Genomic DNA, 16,978 nt, shown 5'->3' with positions numbered 1-16,978 from the left:
GCTTCTCTGTTTGCCAACCACTGTCTTCCCCCAGATCTGCTTTCTCCCCTTCTGAGTGAAAAGCCTTTCATGGAAAATTTAGAATTTGGAACCTGCATCAGATTCCAAAGGAGTTATTGTTCTACATCATGCTACTTTTTTTTTTTTTGCTGTACGCGGGCCTCTCACTGTTGTGGCCTCTCCCGTTGCGGAGCACAGGCTCTGGACGCGTAGGCTCAGCGGCCATGGCTCACAGGCCTAGCCGCTCCGCGGCATGTGGGATCTTCCCGGACCGGGGCACGAACCCGTGTCCCCTGCGCCAGCAGGCGGACTCTCAACCACTGTGCCATCAGGGAAGCCCCATGCTACTTTTATTTGGGTGTTACTTGAACTCAGACGAAGTAGAAGCCCACATCTCATTTTGCTCAGATGCTCTTTCTATTGATAAATTACTAAGAACATGTTAATTAAGCACCTTCTCTGTTTGAAACTCTTGAGTAACTTTCGAAGTCCATCCCAAATTCAAGGCCTGGAGTCCACACTCCTTACCCGCCAAGGGTTGGATTTCCAGGGGAGAAGCATGTGGATAGACTCAGCTCAGGGACAGCACGCTGGGAGAGCTCCGGGAGATAACGGTTGGTCAGGAAGTCTTCAAGTCAAGGAGAAGAGAAACAAACTCTGATAGCATCAGGGTGGCAAGAACATCTCACTTTCTGTGGCATGGAAGCCAAGGACCTGAGATGGTAGGAACATAAGGTCTCAGAAAGGCATGGACAGAAAGAGGGGGGAAACTGAAATAGTATAAGTGAGAAGAAACTGAGGGTGGGTGTGAAGAGTAGGACCCAGAGAGAAGCCACATCGTCCTGCACCACCGCGTGGGTGGTGAAGTGCTAGCCTTTGCAGCATTTAAAAACCTGGGTGTCCAGGAGGCTGGAGCCTGAAAGGAGCAGAGAGATCCCCTGGCCGGTGCTTCTCAAAGCCTGGTCTGCGGTCACCTCTTCAGAATCACCTGGTGGGCTGGTTAAACGTGATTCCTGGGACTTCTCTGATTTACTGGCTCGGATTCTCTATGCGTTAGGTCTTAGAAGCTGATTTTTTATCTAGTTCCACAAATGATTCTGATCCTTATTGAAGTCTGAGAGCCCTTGATCGAGTCCAGCCCTCTTGTTCCCTGGAAGTGAGACCTGAAGCCCAGCTGGTAAAGCAACACACCTAAGTTCACAGAGCTAATCTATGGCAAAGCTCATATACATAACTCTATTGCTCCTGACCCTCAGAGCAGTACTCTTTCCATTTCAACATGCTGGCAGCCTCTTCAGTTGTTTCCCCTACCACCTAAAGTGAAAGCCTGCACCTTTGATCCACTCCTGCATCCTGCTGGGGCTTTGTCTTTCCTGAGGATGCTCTGGTCACAGCCTCTGCCGGCTGAGGATCGGGGGTGGGGGGAAGAAGGAAGAAAGGAAAAGGATCTAGTTCCCTTCTGAGCCTTTAATAACAGGTATTGGCAACTGAATGGAGAAGAAAACACAGTTTTAGCTGCAGGGGGTACTGGGGTTTGGTTTGTACTACTAAGAGCTAACTTTCATTGAGTATTTGTTGTGTACCAGACACTGTATTAAGTCCTTTCCATGCACTAGTGCAAACCCCATGGAGCAAATAGTAATTAGCCCTATTTCGCAGATGAAGAAACAGAGGCTCACAGAGAAGTCATCATTTGCCCAAGGTCACATGTCTAATTATTGGCCAAATCACTCCATGTGCAACCACGATCTTTGTATGGTCCAATGGAGTGTGAACTGTCATCCACTTTAACTGGACAAGCCTGCAAAAGGACCCTGAGACCTTGGGAAAGAAAAAAAGCTGGGCAGCGGGATGTGATCACTACTTGGGGTAGAGCTTCAAACACTCTCCACTTAACACGCTGAAAATATTTCTGAAAGGCATTAGCTCGAAAGCTAGCCTTAGAAATGACAATATGGAGAGTAGGTTAAACAGTTTTTCTTTATCATTTTTAAACGGAAACTCCTGACATCAGTTTACCCTCTTTCTATTTGGCTCTTTCTCTTGGAAGCAGTGTGTCTTTAGGATTTTTGTTACTTTGGGGATTGTTTATGTTCAGTTCCAACTGAGCCCCTGGTGTGACTGTAGGCGTTAGTGGTCCATGGCAAGTAGCAGCTGTTGTCTCTTCTGATATCACAGCACACGACTCTGTCATAATTACCTCCCTCCATTCATTTTCTGGAGTGTCCCCCAGGGAGAGAAAAAGAAATCAAAGCAGATCACTGCCTCAGAGAAGGGACAAGTGTTTCCTGAGCCGTGTGGACAGCATGTCACAGTACCCTCCTCTAGGTTTACCTCCTACCCAGACCTTGGCTTCATCCTTAGAGGAAGTCAGGTAGCCTTTTGAACAACTCACTTAGTAGGACTCCCAAACAAAAGAAGATGGGCACATTTTCATAGGAGAGAAAGGGCTCAGTTTCATACTAGCAGAACTTGGTGTCTGGTAGCTGAAGGTGAGGGGCAACTATAATTTAATTCTGGACATTCCATAACCCACCAGAGTTAGGGATATTTTGGGGTGAAAACTGAGAATGTGTGACCCTCTGGCCGTCTTCCTTCTCTTTCAAATCTCAAGCTTTAGATAAAGGCCGGTTGGGGCTGTGAGGCTGTAAAATGCTCTTATTAACTCGTAATGGAGGGAGTGCATGGAGGTGATAGCAAGTGGTGAAAGGAGGAGAGGGAGAAGGCAGCCTCTGCAAAGCTCTTGAGGAGCGTGGATCTCTGCAGGAGCCCTGGAAATGCTGAATGAAAACTGCCTTTCTGTGTACGAGCTGCCTCCCTGCTGCCCAAATGCCGTGTCTGCGGTAACTACAAACTATTTTGTATGCTGCATTAGTGACACCACCTTAGCGGGCACATGATTACTACTGAAATAACGCTGGTGTGATGTTCAAGTCCAGTGTCCTTTTTAATTATTAAACCAAGGCTGTTGAATGAGTCATTGCACATACCAGATTTGCCTCCTGAGGTTCTATTTCAAGTGACTTGTACCTTAGCGCGTTTCACTAACACCTGAGTTGGTTCCTAGCCACCTACCCAATCTGCAAAGCCTTTGCAGAACAAACAATATTCCCCAACCTCCAAACACACAGACTGCATAAAAAACTAAAACCCACAAAAAACTTTATAGTAAGCTCATCAGTAAACCCAAGATCTGAAAATGCCCCGTTCCCCTCCGCCAGTTCCCAACTTACCAAGTGGTAGAGCGATGAAGAAGGGTAGCCAACACAAGATGAACATACCGACTACAATGCCCAAGGTCTTGGCTGCTTTCTTTTCCCGGGAGAACTTAAAAAGTTTGACAGCTATGGAACTCCTGGGGTTGTGGCCCTTGGCCTTGGTACTGCTGAGGGTGTCCTCGTGAAAGTTCTTGGAGTGGATCCTCAAGGTCAGCTCCTTGGAGTTGGACATCTCCTTCATGACTCCAGCCTCCAGGTTCTTGGTGGTCCTCTTGGCAACGATGTAGACCCGGCAGTACATGACCAGAATGACCGCCAGAGGGATGTAGAAGGAGCCCAGGGAGGAGAAGAGAGCATAGAAGGGTTCTTCAGTGACCCCACATTCCTTGTCATCATTGGGCGCCGGCTCCTTCCACCCAAGAAGAGGCCCAATGGAGATGACCGTGGACAAGACCCAGACACCGAGGAGTGCCAAGATGGCCTTCCTCCTGGTGACCAGCGACGGGTACTGCAGAGAGTAGCGCACCCCGATGTAGCGGTCGATGGAGATGGCGCACAGGCTCAAAATGGAGGCTGTGCAGCACAGGACATCCACGGCAGCCCAGATGTCACAGAAGATACGGCCCAGCACCCAATAGCCGAGCACCTCCAGGGCCGCGGAGAAGGGCAGCACAGTGAAGCTTAGCAGCAGGTCGGCAATGGCCAGGTTGACAATGAAGTAGTTGGTGGGCGTCCTCAGGTGACGGTTGCAGGCCACAGACAAGATGACTAGGATGTTGCCCACGATGGCAAAGAGGATGAAAGCGCCCAGCACCAGGCCCACGGAGATGGCCCTGGTGATGTCCAGCTGGGGCAGTGTGGAGTTGCTCGAGGTCTGGTTGGGGCCAGTGAAGTTGGCATTTTTCAACTCTCCCCAGTGGGCAGGTGCTGCTGTGTTGTGGCCGGTGTCCAGATCGGGATTCATTTTAGAGTCCGCCCTCCATAGCCAGAGGGGTGACAGGGCTGGGAAGGGCTGGCGAAGGCTCCTCAGCTGCCCTGAAACTTTGCTTCCCCCGTGGTCTTCTTCCCAAAGGCGTCCTCCTGGCGAGAAGTCATCTCCCCCGGGCAGTCCAGCCCAGCAGCACGTCTCCTGCCTGCACCGAGCCGCTCGCTCGCCTGTCAGAGCGAGGAGGAGGAGAGAGGGGACGAGGCGGCAGCTCCAAGTTTAATGGTCCACGTCAGGCGCGCCGGGCCGGGCTCGCGGGGAGCGGCGGGGAGGAGCGGGCGGCGGGGCAGGGGGCGCCCGGCTCTGCCCGGCCCGCGGCGGGTCTGCGGACAGCGGCGCCTCCGCCCAGCTAGCGCCGAGGAGGGTCTGCTTTCAATGAGCCGCCTCTGAGCTGACTGCACGGCGGTGACATCAGGCGGGGGAGCCCGGCGCCCTGACTCCGCGCGGCACTAGGGGGCAATGCGGGTCCAGCGAAGGTGCCCGCAGCCCCGACACCGCCACCCTGCTCAGCCCGGAGGCGGGCCGCGCCCCCGTCTCCCCGAGGGCAGGCCAGTAGGGGGAGGGTAAGAGGTGGGGGGAGCGGGGGCGGGGGTGGGGGCAGAGTGACCTGAGCGTGGGGATCCCCCTGTCCCCCATCCCCAGGTGGCTCACCGGGATTTTTTTTTCCTTCTATTCACTCCGCAGTTTCAAAAGTGGGCTGGGGGTGCTTGCCTTTAGTGAGGGGCGTCTGGAGTCAGCACTCAGATATAGGGGGCTCTGCAACTTGCGTGGCACCTAAAAGAGGAAGAACTCCTAAGTTAGTCAAATGAGAGGGACTTGAGTCAGATCTGAGACCAACCCCCATCCTTCCCTCCCTGTGAAACCTCTCTGGTCTCATAAGAAAACTCGGAAGCTTCTTGTCATTCATTCATTCAATCACTCATTCATTTAACAGATTGTTAACTGGGAACCCCGTCTGCCCTGGGTTCTGTTCTAGGCGCTGTGGGTAGAGTAATTGAACCAAGTAGACAAAGACCCCTGTCCTTGGGGAGCTTCCATTCTAGTGGGAGGAGACAAACAAGTAAGTAGGCAAATTCTGAGGTGCGCCCTATGCTGACAGGCGTAGCAGAGAAAATAAAGCAAGATTGGGGAAATGGAATGCTGTGGGGCGCATTTGGAATTTATATGGGTGCTCAGGATTTTCCTGAAGTGATGTTTGAGCCAAGACCTGAAAGAAATGAACAAACTGTGGGCTATCTGGGGGTAGGAATGGGGTAAGAGACCTCCAGGCAAATGGGGAGGGGACTTGGGGAATCCAGATTATTTGTTGAATTCTTTTCCCCTTTCTGCCTGATTTCCATGTTGGACATTCAGCTATAGGGACACACTTCCCAAGGCGGGTGAATGGTACTTAGGAAAGAGGGTATGGCCAAGGATGCCGAGGGAGAGCCTTATGTTAGTTAACATTTATCCACTTGTCGCATCTTCTCACGACCCTAGGAAAGAAGGACTATTCTCATAATCATTTTCATTTAGTGGATGGGACACCAAGGTGCAGTGAAATTTAACTATGTGTAAATCCACATGGCCATCAAGGAGTGAATTTGGGAGTTGAACCCAACTGCATGTCTATCCAAAGTTGAGCACTTAGCTGTTATGTCACACTTTTCCCCCAGAAGCAAGGAAGGGGGTGAATTCTCACCCCCAGCTTTATTGAGATATAATTGACATATAACATTATGTAAGTTGATTTGAGACACTTATATATTGCAAAATGATTACCATCATAGTGTTAGCTAATACTGCCAACATGTCACGTAATTACCATTTCTTTTTTTGTGGTGAGAACATTTAAGATCTACTCTCTTAGCAACTTTCAAGTATATGATGTAGTATTATTAACTATGATCACCATACTGCACATTAGATCCCCAGAACTTATTCATCTTATAACTGGAAGTTTTCACCATTTGACCAACATTTCCCCACTCCAGCCCCTCCCCACCCAACCCCTGATAACCACCACTTAACTAACTCTGTTTCTATGAGGATTTTTTTTTCTTTTAGATTCACATATAAGTGATATCATGTAGTATTTGTCTTTCTCCGTCTGACTTATTTCACTTAGCATAATGCCCTCAAGTCTTATCTACGTTGCTGCAAATGGTGGGATTTCTTTCTTTGTCTTGGCTGAATAATACTCCATTGTGTGTATGTATGTGTGTGTGTGTGTGTGTGTGTGTGTGTATGCCACATCTTCTTTATCCATCCATCAGCTGATGGACATTTGTTTCCATGTCTTAGCTCTTGTGAATAATGCTGCAGAGAACATGGGAGTGCAAAGGAAATCCTTTTTTCATTTGCTTTGGATATATACCCAGAGGTGGGATTGCTAGATCATATGGTAGTTCCATTTTTAATTTTTTGAGGAACCTCCTTACTGTTTTCCATAGTGACTGTGCCAATTTACATATGAGGTAGGGGTGGATTGATTGTTATAGATGGAGCTGTCTTCCAAGTAGTCAGTTTTGGGACCTGAGCTACTAGTGCTGGGAGGGAACTCACATTTATTGAGTTTCCACTGATAGCCAAGCATTTACTCATTTTCTTTTATTCTTCACAACAACTTTTAACAGAAGCATACCATTCTCCATTGACAGTTGAGAAAACCATGGTTCAGAGAGAGTTAGAATATTCCTGAGGTTGTATGGCTTGTAGACATGTGGCAGAGCAATGGGTAGTGAGAGCTGGAGACTGAAAAGTAAAGCCTGGGGACTTCCCTGGCAATCCAGTGGTTAAGACTCCATGCTCCCAATGCAGCGGCGTGGGTTCAATCCCTAGTCCAGGAACTAAGATCCCACATGCTACACAGCAAAAAAAAAAAAAAAAAAAAAGTAAAGCCTGATGCCTTCTTTACTCTCGTCCAGAATCCTGCATCTAGGGCTTCCTACTTCCTGCCCTTGAAAATCACTGTAGCCTGGTATTCAGAGGTGGGGAACCAGGAAGCCATTCAGGGTGATTTACATTTAAGCTCTCCATCCTAAAGGTGGGTCCCTAACCTCATATATATATATGTATATTTGGAGGTGGTAGGATATCATACACCTATCTAGGGATTTAATCTCTCCCATCAAAATTTACAGACCCTCAAATGCACAAAATACACAATTTCAAGGAGTTCCCTGAGATTAAGGAATCTGTGATAGAGATAGCCCTGAAAACAGACTTTTTCTATTTCAATTAAACTGGCTTAAGTTGTATATGAAGATTTTAAAATAAGAGATTCACTGGTTTATAGTGATTTAGCTCTTCAAGAGCTAGCAGAACTCTTGCTTGCCCATCTTCCCATTTTGGAGATGGTCGAGGAGGCAGAGAAAATTGGTAAACTCCCACAGCTAGTCAGGTGCAGAGCGGGTTCTCAAACTCCATTTCCCTGCCCCACAGAGTGGTGCACCTTCCTCTGCCCCAGACAGAAGCCACACACGGCAGCTACTCATGACTTATACAGCAGACTGTGAGACAGGGACGACTTGGGCAGGCCTCTGCCAGGGGTCCTTATGAAGAGGAGAGATTGTCCTTGGTCCTGGGGGGCTCATGTACTGATCTGTCTGGAGATAGGGCCTGGGCCAGATGATCTTTTGAGGTCTTCTAGTTCCAGGTGGTCAGCTTCCTTTGCTGGATAAAGAGGCCTCTGAAGGCAACCATGCTGCCCCTTCTCCAATGCACTGTCCACAGCGGTGGTGGGAGTGGGGTCTCATACACTCAGCTCCCACCATCCTCCTATATCTTTAAGTCTAGGATGATGGTGCTTCTCTTGAACTGCTTTACACCCTTGGGGAAGTGGGAGGAGGAAGAGAACGCCAGCACGTTGGCAGAAAGCTGGTGATTATCACAAAGACAGGGATGTAGGAGGGAAAGAGTGGGGCAGAATGAAGAGCAAGTTTCGAGTCCACATTTTGATTGTGGTGGCCCATTTCCCACTTCCCTGGGCATTAATTTCACCACCTCTTGAACAGCCAGCAACACACCATTGAATTTGTAGAGGCTGTGTCTACATAATCACAGTAACCAGCTGCAATGTGAAAACTTAGCCTATCTGACATTTTCCTATAGTGGCAAAAGGCCAGGAAGAAAAAGAGCAAGTCTGAGATACAGATGTGGTTTATAGTTGTTACAAAAGAGGACAGTTTGTTACCTAAATGAGAACTTATGTCTTGATTCAGGTGTCAGGATGTGGAAGGGATTATTGAGCCAGAATGAGGGGTTCAAAACGCTTGTGGATTTCAGACACGTTGTCATTTAGCAGCATCTTTCACGAAAGCAAAACAAACATCCCATCATAAGGCAAACAGGTATTAGCCTTAACAGGAGCCATGTACCAGGACCCCACTAAGCACCTTGCTCATGGTCCTTTCCCTGCTGCTCCTTTCCTCCCTTCACTGGAGATGCCTTTTAACCCCTCTGGCTGATATCTGACCCAGAGAAATGACCATTTGTTTAGGTGTCATGAGGATACAGACGATATTTCATTTTCTTGGTACTCCCTGGGGCAAAGCCAAGCACAGAGCTCTGACTCACTCGAGGCTCAGGGAAGAAGAACCTTTTCATTATCCATCTGATTACATTAGAAACCTCTGATGTTGCAAACTCCCATTTCTGTGAGCCCTCTAGGAGAAGCTGCCACTGAGTTTGACCTGTGGGGAGACCAAGGCTGTGGGAGATTCAGAGATCTGTTTAGAGGACCTGTGGGAGATCTGTCATCTGTGATCATGCAGCTTTGCATGGTATTCCCTCTCTCGCTCTCTCCAGTTTTCAATTCAACCAGCCGTATACAGGAGCATCTACTCTGTGTAAGGGACCATGCTAGGTGCTGCGGGCAAATCAAAGGTGAATTAAATCAAGCAAACAATAACCTAGCACTGAGCTAGGTGCCATGGGAGATGATGATGTTGGTAAAGTGCCCTTCAGAGAGTACCTACTATGTGGCAGGCACTGTTTTAGGTACTCTATGGGCGCTTACTTAAATCTTTACAACAATGCAAGGTAGGAATTATCCCCATTTTACATATGAGGAAACTGAGGTTCAGAGAGGTTCTGTGACATGGCTAAGCCCATTCAATGAGTAAGCAGCGTTGGTATTCAAAGCATTATCGTCTGGCTCCAAAGCTTGCATCCTTCTCTCTGCACCAGACTGAGATTAAGAAAAAAAAAAAAAAAAAAAGGCAGCAGAAGTTTCAGTGTTAGCCCTGAAATTACGGTAGAAGGAAATTACAGTAGAAGACAGAATGTGATCAGGTTCCCGAGCGAGGCAGAGGTCAGGGAAGGGACGGCACGGCAGAGCTGTCTGGGTGAGAAGGTTCTGCGGACGAGCTCCCTGGGTCAGGCTTTCTTGCCTCCCAGGCCAGCACTCAGTCTGCTGAAGATTTGAGAGCCAACTTGGAGTCTAATCCTGCTTCCCTTATTTAATAGCTGCTAATGTGACCTTGGCAGGATAGTAAAGTGACTAAGAGTCTGAACACTGGCATCAAACAGACCTGGGTTTATGTCCCACGTCCACTAATTTATTACCTGTGTGTCCTTGGGCAAGTCATTTAACCACTCTGGGCTGTGGTTTCCTCATCTGTGAAATGAAGATCAAAACAGTGCCTACCTCAGAGCACTGAGGTGAGGATTACATGTGATAATGTGTGTAAAGTGCCTAGCACAGAGTAATAGTGAAAATATCAGCACTTAATAAGTTATTATTAAGTTATTAAGTGCTTACCACAATGTAAGCATTGTGCTCCAAATGCCTTATGTACATTTTCTGACTTAATACTGTTAATAATATTATAAGGTGGATGCTATTACTACTGACATTGTATAGATGAGCAAACTGAGTCTCAGAGTGGTTGCCCAAGGCCACAGCGCTGGCAGGTGGCACAGCTGGAATACAAAGTACCCAGTAAATGAGACTAAAAATGGAAAAAGAATTGGAGGTATGAGGCCTCTGCTTCATGAGGTATACTAGGGTCTCTGGGGACCTGAAGGAGGATTTTTGCCCCTGCTGCAGCCCAGATGGGAAAGAGGAGAAGTACCCTTTCTTCTGAGCAGAGGACACTGGCTGCACTAGAGGCATTTCTTCTAAAGGCAGCAGGTCAGAAGCTCCCAGGAGGGAGGGATTTCAGCTCCCTCTGGGCAAACTTGCTTTTCTCTCTGGTAATTACAATTTGTCAATCTTTGGTGAGCAAGGATTCCCCCAGCCCAGAAATTCTAGATGCACTGCATGTCTCGGTAAGTGAGAGAGAGCTTGGAGCAACCATGTGCAGTAAACTTGTGAAGATTAGTTGACAAGTCATCCAGGGGCTGACATCACATCACATATTCGGGGAGAGCCTGGGAGCCCTGAATTGGGGGCTGGGGTGTGAGGGCACCAAAGCATGGAGTGTGAAAAGCCTACTGAGTCTGGAACCAAGAATGGGTCCCTGCTTCCTTATGCCCTAGCAGCTTCTCCTGTGGGACAAGGTAAACAGGTCACCAACACCAACGTGCAGTGCTGCAGAGTTGAGGGCAAAGGGGAGCGTATGCCGTTTTCTTGAAAGATTCTGGCTGTCCCTTTACTATCCATGGGCTTTGCCCATCACTTTGTCCAGGAATCTGTCGTGGGCCCCAAATTTCTCAAGAAATGGCCTTTGGGTTGCAATATGGTTTGAAGGTGGGCACGCAGCTGTGTTTGTACCAGGCTCTTCACAAGACAGAGGTAGTTGTCCGTGTTACCAATGGAGATTTTGCTGGGGCTAAAGCTCTTTCAAGCTGCCTTTGTATTGCCACTGTCAGGATTTACTTTCTAAACACACTTGTTGAAACTGTCAAAGGTTAAAGCAAAACATAACAAAACAAAAGTTATGGCAATAGGCTCCGTACAGCTGACTTTTCAAGGCACTGGCCCCTCTGGGCTCCACTGCTACAATCAGGACCTGGACTTCTGAAATGTCAGACCATGAAGGACCCTACAGATCATCTGGTCCAGGGTCAGCAAGCTATAATCCCATGGAACAAATCCAGCCTTGTGCCTGTTTTTGTAAATAAAGTTTTATTGGAACACAGCCATGCCCATTCGCTTGGGTATTGTCTACGGGTATTTTCACGGTACCCCGGCAGAGTTGTGGAGCTGCAACAGAGACAGTCTTGTAAAGCCTAAAATATTTGTTCTCGGAACCTTTACAAAATATGTTTGTTGCATGTTCTATAAACATTGTTGCATCAAATGTTTGTTTATCTAGTCTAACACTCTTATTTTACATGTAGGCACACGAAGGCCCAGAAAGGGGAAGGGATTTACCTAAGGCAGAACCAGAGTCCATAGCCTGGAGAGTTGACTCCACCCCCATGGCTCTTTTTTTTTTGCCACTGCTGTTATCAATTTCTGCCACTGCTGTTATCAATTTCTGCAGCCTGGCATGGAGTCTGAGTTTGAATCCGAGCTTTGGCTGACCAGATGTGTGACCTTGGGCAAGCTACGTAACTCTTTCAGCCTCCATTTTTTCATCTGAGACCTGGAGATAATCTTTTCTATTTCTTGAGATAATCTACAACAACATAGGTGGTTGCAAGAATTAAAGGAACTGTAGTCTATAATGCTTAGGCTGGGACCTGGCTCATAAACAACACTCAGCCAAAAGTAGCACTATTATTATACTGATGTTCTCTGTAATTTTATATGTATTAATCTTATTCCCCTCCCCTCCAAATTTCATAAGAAAAAGTGATATCCCTTCCCAGTGGTTCTTTAACTTTTTGGGTCCTAGACCTTATTAAGAATCTACTGAAAGCTGTGGAAATTTTGCTTTACTCCACACTTTTTCTGAATTCCTTATAAGGGCTTCTTCAGTGCCAAGTTCTTGGCAGGGCCCCTTGATCAATTGATCTCCACCCTGTTATTCTTATTTTTGTTTGCTGAGCCTCTCTCCTGCTAACTCTATCTTGGTGTAACCTCTTCCACTCTTGGGCAACAGAACTAATCCAGTGTTTTACCATTCATCATGGAGCAGAACTTGCACTCAATAAAGTAAATGGACGCTGGCCTTTCTTGTCCTCCCAGAGTTCACAGTCTAAGATGAATAACGGGAATGTGTGTCTGAGGACGTAGAGAGAATTGTGCCTGACAGTGAACAGTGATGTGAGTTAAATAAGGAAACACATAAATACATGACATAGGTCTCATGTTTCTCCGATCTTCCTCTTCCTCTTTTGGGTTCTTTGAACCAATTACTTGTGGTGGCCACCAAGTTCAGAAAGGTCTAAAGGAAGTGGTGGGAAGCTTTTTCCTTGGGGGCATCTAAAAATTGTATCTGGACAAAGTGTTAGAGCCAGCTTTGGAGAGGACAGACTGGGCCCCTGGGGACCAAGGCAAGGAATGATGTCATAGAGTGATTTCTGCCTTCTCTGGCGGGGGTGACAGGGTAGGACCCTGGGATGCAGGTGGGCATGCTTGGGAAATGTGTGTGACATCACTTCAGGCCCCGGGGCATGGCAAAGGAAGGAGGGATGTGAGAAAGAGACAGTTTTCTTTGCCCATCTCTATTGTGTCCTGAGGGATGCTGGGACAGGAAATGCCCAGCGTGTCTCTACTGTTTGCTGGATGCCAGACGGACGAATTTGGAAGGTTGCCTTGGTAGTCGTGAAAAGATGAAGGGAGAAGGAGGAGCCTTGGTTTTCTGCCTCTCGTGGGACTGCCCTGGTAAGTGCTGGGGGTTAAGGTATGTGGAAGAGTTTGTGGAAACTTCTAGATAGGAGCACCTGGGATAATCGCAGTTAGATGCATGGTGTGAATTACAAGTTCTTGGAAGGGCTTCCAAATATCTCCCCAATCCTTTGGAGTGTTATCCATTTAGATGTAAGCACTGCCCTCTTCCGAATCACCTATGTTAATTAACTACGAGTGCAGTTATGCACCAAGCATGTGTCAAGCTAATTCACAGGCATCATCTCATTTAACCCTCCAAACAGCACTTTTGTGGAAGACACTATTGGCTCCAATCTACAGGTGAGGAAACAGGATAAGAGTGATTAATTAACTTGCTCAAGATTGTTCAGAGATGGGATTAGAACAGAGGTGGTTTGATTCTAAGTTGATACTTTTCACCTCTCAGATAACCCAAGTTTGGCTGCAGGCTGACCTCACCGATAAAATGACAGAAATTTCTGGGCACCTCAGCAGGCCAGAGACATGGGTCAGAAAGGCAGAAGTTGATGTGGTCTGTGTACTAATCGCACAAGGCAAACACGGGCCCTTCTCTGGGTTGGATCTGAGGATTGCATCTCTCCTCCTAACCCCTCCCTGGGAACCTCAAATGAGATCAAGTGCTTGTATCAGGCTTGAGCCTTAATTCTTCCAAGAAGAAGGGGAAGAGACCTGATCTAATAATTGCTTTAAGGACTGCAAAGGTTATTGACCCCATGATGGCAATCAATTGTTGTCTATCTCGGGGTGGGGCGGGGGGGAGAGAGAGAGGGAGAGAGAGAGAGAGCGTGAGCAGATATAGCCTCCAAATACAGCACGAGAGATATCAGTTAGACTTAAGGAAATAGCTTATTAAGCATCAGCTCAAATTCTAGTTGCTGCTACTTCCTAGCTTTGTGACTTTGTGACTTTACTTCATTTATTTAAGCTTCTGTCTGTTTATCTGTAAAATGGGGATTTAGTATTTACCCCATCAAGTTATCATGAGGATTAAGTGAAACTTTGCCTAGCACCTAGAAAGCTCTCAGTAATTATTAGTTATTGTTGATGTTTTGTATAGTCTTAACATACAACATATTTCTCAGTATCTGGAGTATTTAGGTACAGATTTTCCTAGTTGATCTCTCAATGGTACTTTCAACCCTTTACTTGCCAGTTGATATAACTGATTTCTTTCTTTTTTTTTTTTCCTTATAAATACCCCTGAACAAACAGTGGCTAGAAAAATAACAAAAATATAAAGAACACTAACTAACATTTGTTGAGAGCTTACTGTGTGCTAGGCTGGTGTTATGTGCTTTACATGCACTATCTCATTTTAATACAAGAATTCTATCAGGTAGGCAGAAATAATATGCCTAGCCTTTGAGAAGCAACCTGTGAGATTGGCTCTACCACACCTAGAGACCCCAGGACTTGCTGGAAATATTTCTTCACACAGAGAACTCCAACTGAGGTTGGAGGCCAAGCCAGTATGGCTATTGGTGGCCTTGGGCAGTAGGCTCTGTGAGCTTGCTGTGCAGAGGGAAAGGGAAATGGCTTGGTCCAGCAGGCAAGGCAGCCGGATCTCAGCCTGTAATTCTTGGTCCCTGGTACAATTAGTGTCAACAGGAATTTTCCCTGTGTAGCAAGCCAAAGGCTCACAGACTATAAACCATCATATCAGAGGCCGACCATTTGTGCCCTAGAAAGGCACGGAAGGAAGAGGGACCCATGTGAACCTCCACTGGCCCCCGATACTGCAGAGAACCAGATCCATAAGAAGGGAAGAAGAAAGGAGGGAAAAGGGCAGGGAACAGACTTCATTGAATATATATTTTCAAGTAAATCAAGTAGATCCCAGGGGTGGAGTGGAAAGTGAAGAGCAAAAAAAAAATTCAGCCTGGAGCTATTTTCTCTCAAGTCAAGCTGTCCCTAAAACAGTTGGCCCAGCTCCAGGTATAAAAGCTCAGACCTTTGTTGTCACCTGAAAACTTCAGAATGTTTCCTTGCTCAGTCTGGAGGACTGCCCACCTCACCTCTTCTTGGTGCTGCTCCATTGAGAACCTAGAAATTTAGAAAGAAATAGGGAGCCATTTAGCAGGCAAAAGTTTGCCTACACAGCCTGTGATGCTCAAACTTTACTGAGCATAACAGTCACCTAGAGTGAGCCTTAAAAATGTAGATTCTTGGGTCCTAGCCACAGATATTTTGATCCAGTAGGTCTGAAGTGAGGTCCAGGAATTAATATTTTTCACAAGCAACCCAATTGATTCTACTGCATAAGATCAGCACATCATGTTTTGAGAAACATCACTTTAGTCTATCATCCCCATTTTACAGATCATCAAATGGAGGCCCAGAAAGTACAAATGACTTAGCTAAACGTCTCACAGAGAGGGTTCTTGGAGGGTCTACATCTTAAACTTAGATTTTCTGATTACCAGTATTGCTAGTCTTACCTACGCTGGACCCATTAAAAGTGACTTTGGCCTCCATTTGCTGTGGCTTATTCCTTGCCAGGGGCCTATGGTTCTTCACATCTCAAGCCAAGGGTCAATTCTTCAGGGAGATTGTTTTGCCCCTCCCCACCCCAGTCTAGGTGAGGTTCCTTTCTTCTCTGCTCTCAGAAAACCACACCCCTCTCCTTCACGGCATTCCCCCTGGTTTCTGTTGACTCACCCCTCCACGTGATTATTGGATCAATATCTGCCTCTCTTCCTAGGCTTCATACTCAATGAGAGCAGGCACAGTGTTTCTTTTTGCTCATCCAAGGAGCTAGCACACTGTCTGATGGATTGTATGTGCTCAATAAATATTTATTAGATGAGCAATAGAATGAATGAGTGAATGAAAAGGACAGGTTGATTTCAGCCTTAACTGAAAGTCAAAATAAAGAAAAATTTGTGAAACTTTTGTCCTTCAATGGGCTTTCTCTGTTTAGACATTTTTTTTTTTTGGTTCTTCTTTTTGACCCACCTTTTTGATCCCAACATCTAATCCCATCCCTAAAACCAGAGCTTCTTGCGGGCAAAATTGTGTAGAAGGAGGTTTGCTTTCTTTGATCAACTGTCTATTTCTTTAATCTTTCTATTTTTCCAGTGAATTCTGTGTTGGAAATCCATTCTCCTCTATGCAACCCTCCCTCACTTTCAATTCTAACCCTTGCCTAAGATCCCAATGCTCTCTGACAGGTGTGAGGTGATATCTTACTGTGGTTCTGATTTTCATTTCCATGATGATTAGTGATGCTGAGCATCTTTTCATGTGTCTGTTGGCCATTTGTATATCTGCTTTGGAAAAATATGTATTCAGGTCCTCAGCCCATTTTTGTTTTCTTTTATTTATTTTCTTTTATTTTTTTAACATCTTTTTTCGAGTATAATTGCTTTATAATGATGTGTTAGTTTCTGCTGTATAACAAAGTGAATCAGCTATACATATATCCCCATATCTCCTCCCTCTTGCATCTCCCTCCCACCCTCCCTATCCCACCCCTCTAGGTGGTCACAAAGCACCAAGCTGATCTCCCTGTGCTATGCGGCTGCTTTCCACTAGCTATCTATTTTACATTTGGTAGTGTATATATGTCCATGCCACTCTCTCACTTTGTCCCAGCTTACCCTTCCCCCTCCACTTGTCCTCAAGTCCATTCTCTACGTCTGCATCTTTATTCCTGTTCTGCCCCTACGCTCTTCAGAACCTTTTTTTTTCCTTTTTTTACATTCCATATATATGTGTTAGTATACAGTATTTGTTTTTCTCTTTCTGACTTAATTCACTCTGTATGACAGACTCTAGGTCGACCCACATCACTACAAATAACTCAATTTCATTTCTTCTTATGGCTGAGTAATATTCCATTGTATATATGTGCCACATCTTCTTTATCCATTCATCTGTCGATGGACACTTAGGTTGCTTCCATGTCCTGACTATTGTAAATAGAGCTGCAATGAACATTGTGGTACATGACTCCTTTTGAATTATGGTTTTCTCAGGGTATATGCCCAGTAGTAGAATTGCTGGGTCGTATGGTACTTCTATTTTTAGTTATTTCAGGAACCTCCATACTGTTCTCCATAGTAGCTGTAT

The 16,978-nt window shown here is 46.3% G+C and overlaps 1 protein-coding gene and 1 long non-coding RNA gene across 5 annotated transcripts in view; both read right to left on the bottom strand.

Moving 5' to 3' along the window:
* The window catches only part of ADRA1B (adrenoceptor alpha 1B), a 60,685-nt gene extending 55,997 nt beyond the window's left edge, over nt 1-4,688 (bottom strand). The window contains exon 1 of the mRNA XM_089909625.1: nt 3,234-4,688. Coding sequence (XP_089765751.1) covers nt 3,234-4,182 — 949 coding nt within the window. The 5' untranslated portion in view covers nt 4,183-4,688. The remainder of the gene's footprint in view (nt 1-3,233) is intronic.
* A 100-nt stretch (nt 4,689-4,788) lies between these two features.
* The window catches only part of LOC149749714 (uncharacterized), a 502,720-nt gene continuing 490,530 nt past the window's right edge, over nt 4,789-16,978 (bottom strand). For 2 of the 4 annotated variants that reach the window (XR_016392842.1, XR_016392840.1), the window contains 2 exons: nt 14,859-14,950; nt 4,789-4,977 (listed from right to left, as the gene is read on the bottom strand). This is a non-coding gene — a long non-coding RNA (uncharacterized LOC149749714). The remainder of the gene's footprint in view (nt 4,978-14,858; nt 14,951-16,978) is intronic. The other 2 variants (XR_016392841.1, XR_016392843.1) reach the window with 2 other exon arrangements.

The sequence above is a fragment of the Delphinapterus leucas genome, chromosome 3 (assembly GCF_059928025.1).
Source record: "Delphinapterus leucas isolate spDelLeu-1000000601 "Yukka" chromosome 3, BTC_Dleu_Yukka2, whole genome shotgun sequence".
Lineage (NCBI taxonomy): Eukaryota > Metazoa > Chordata > Mammalia > Artiodactyla > Monodontidae > Delphinapterus > Delphinapterus leucas.
The sequence above is the reverse complement of the archived record's forward strand: the minus strand, read 5'-3'. Positions and strand labels throughout refer to the sequence as shown.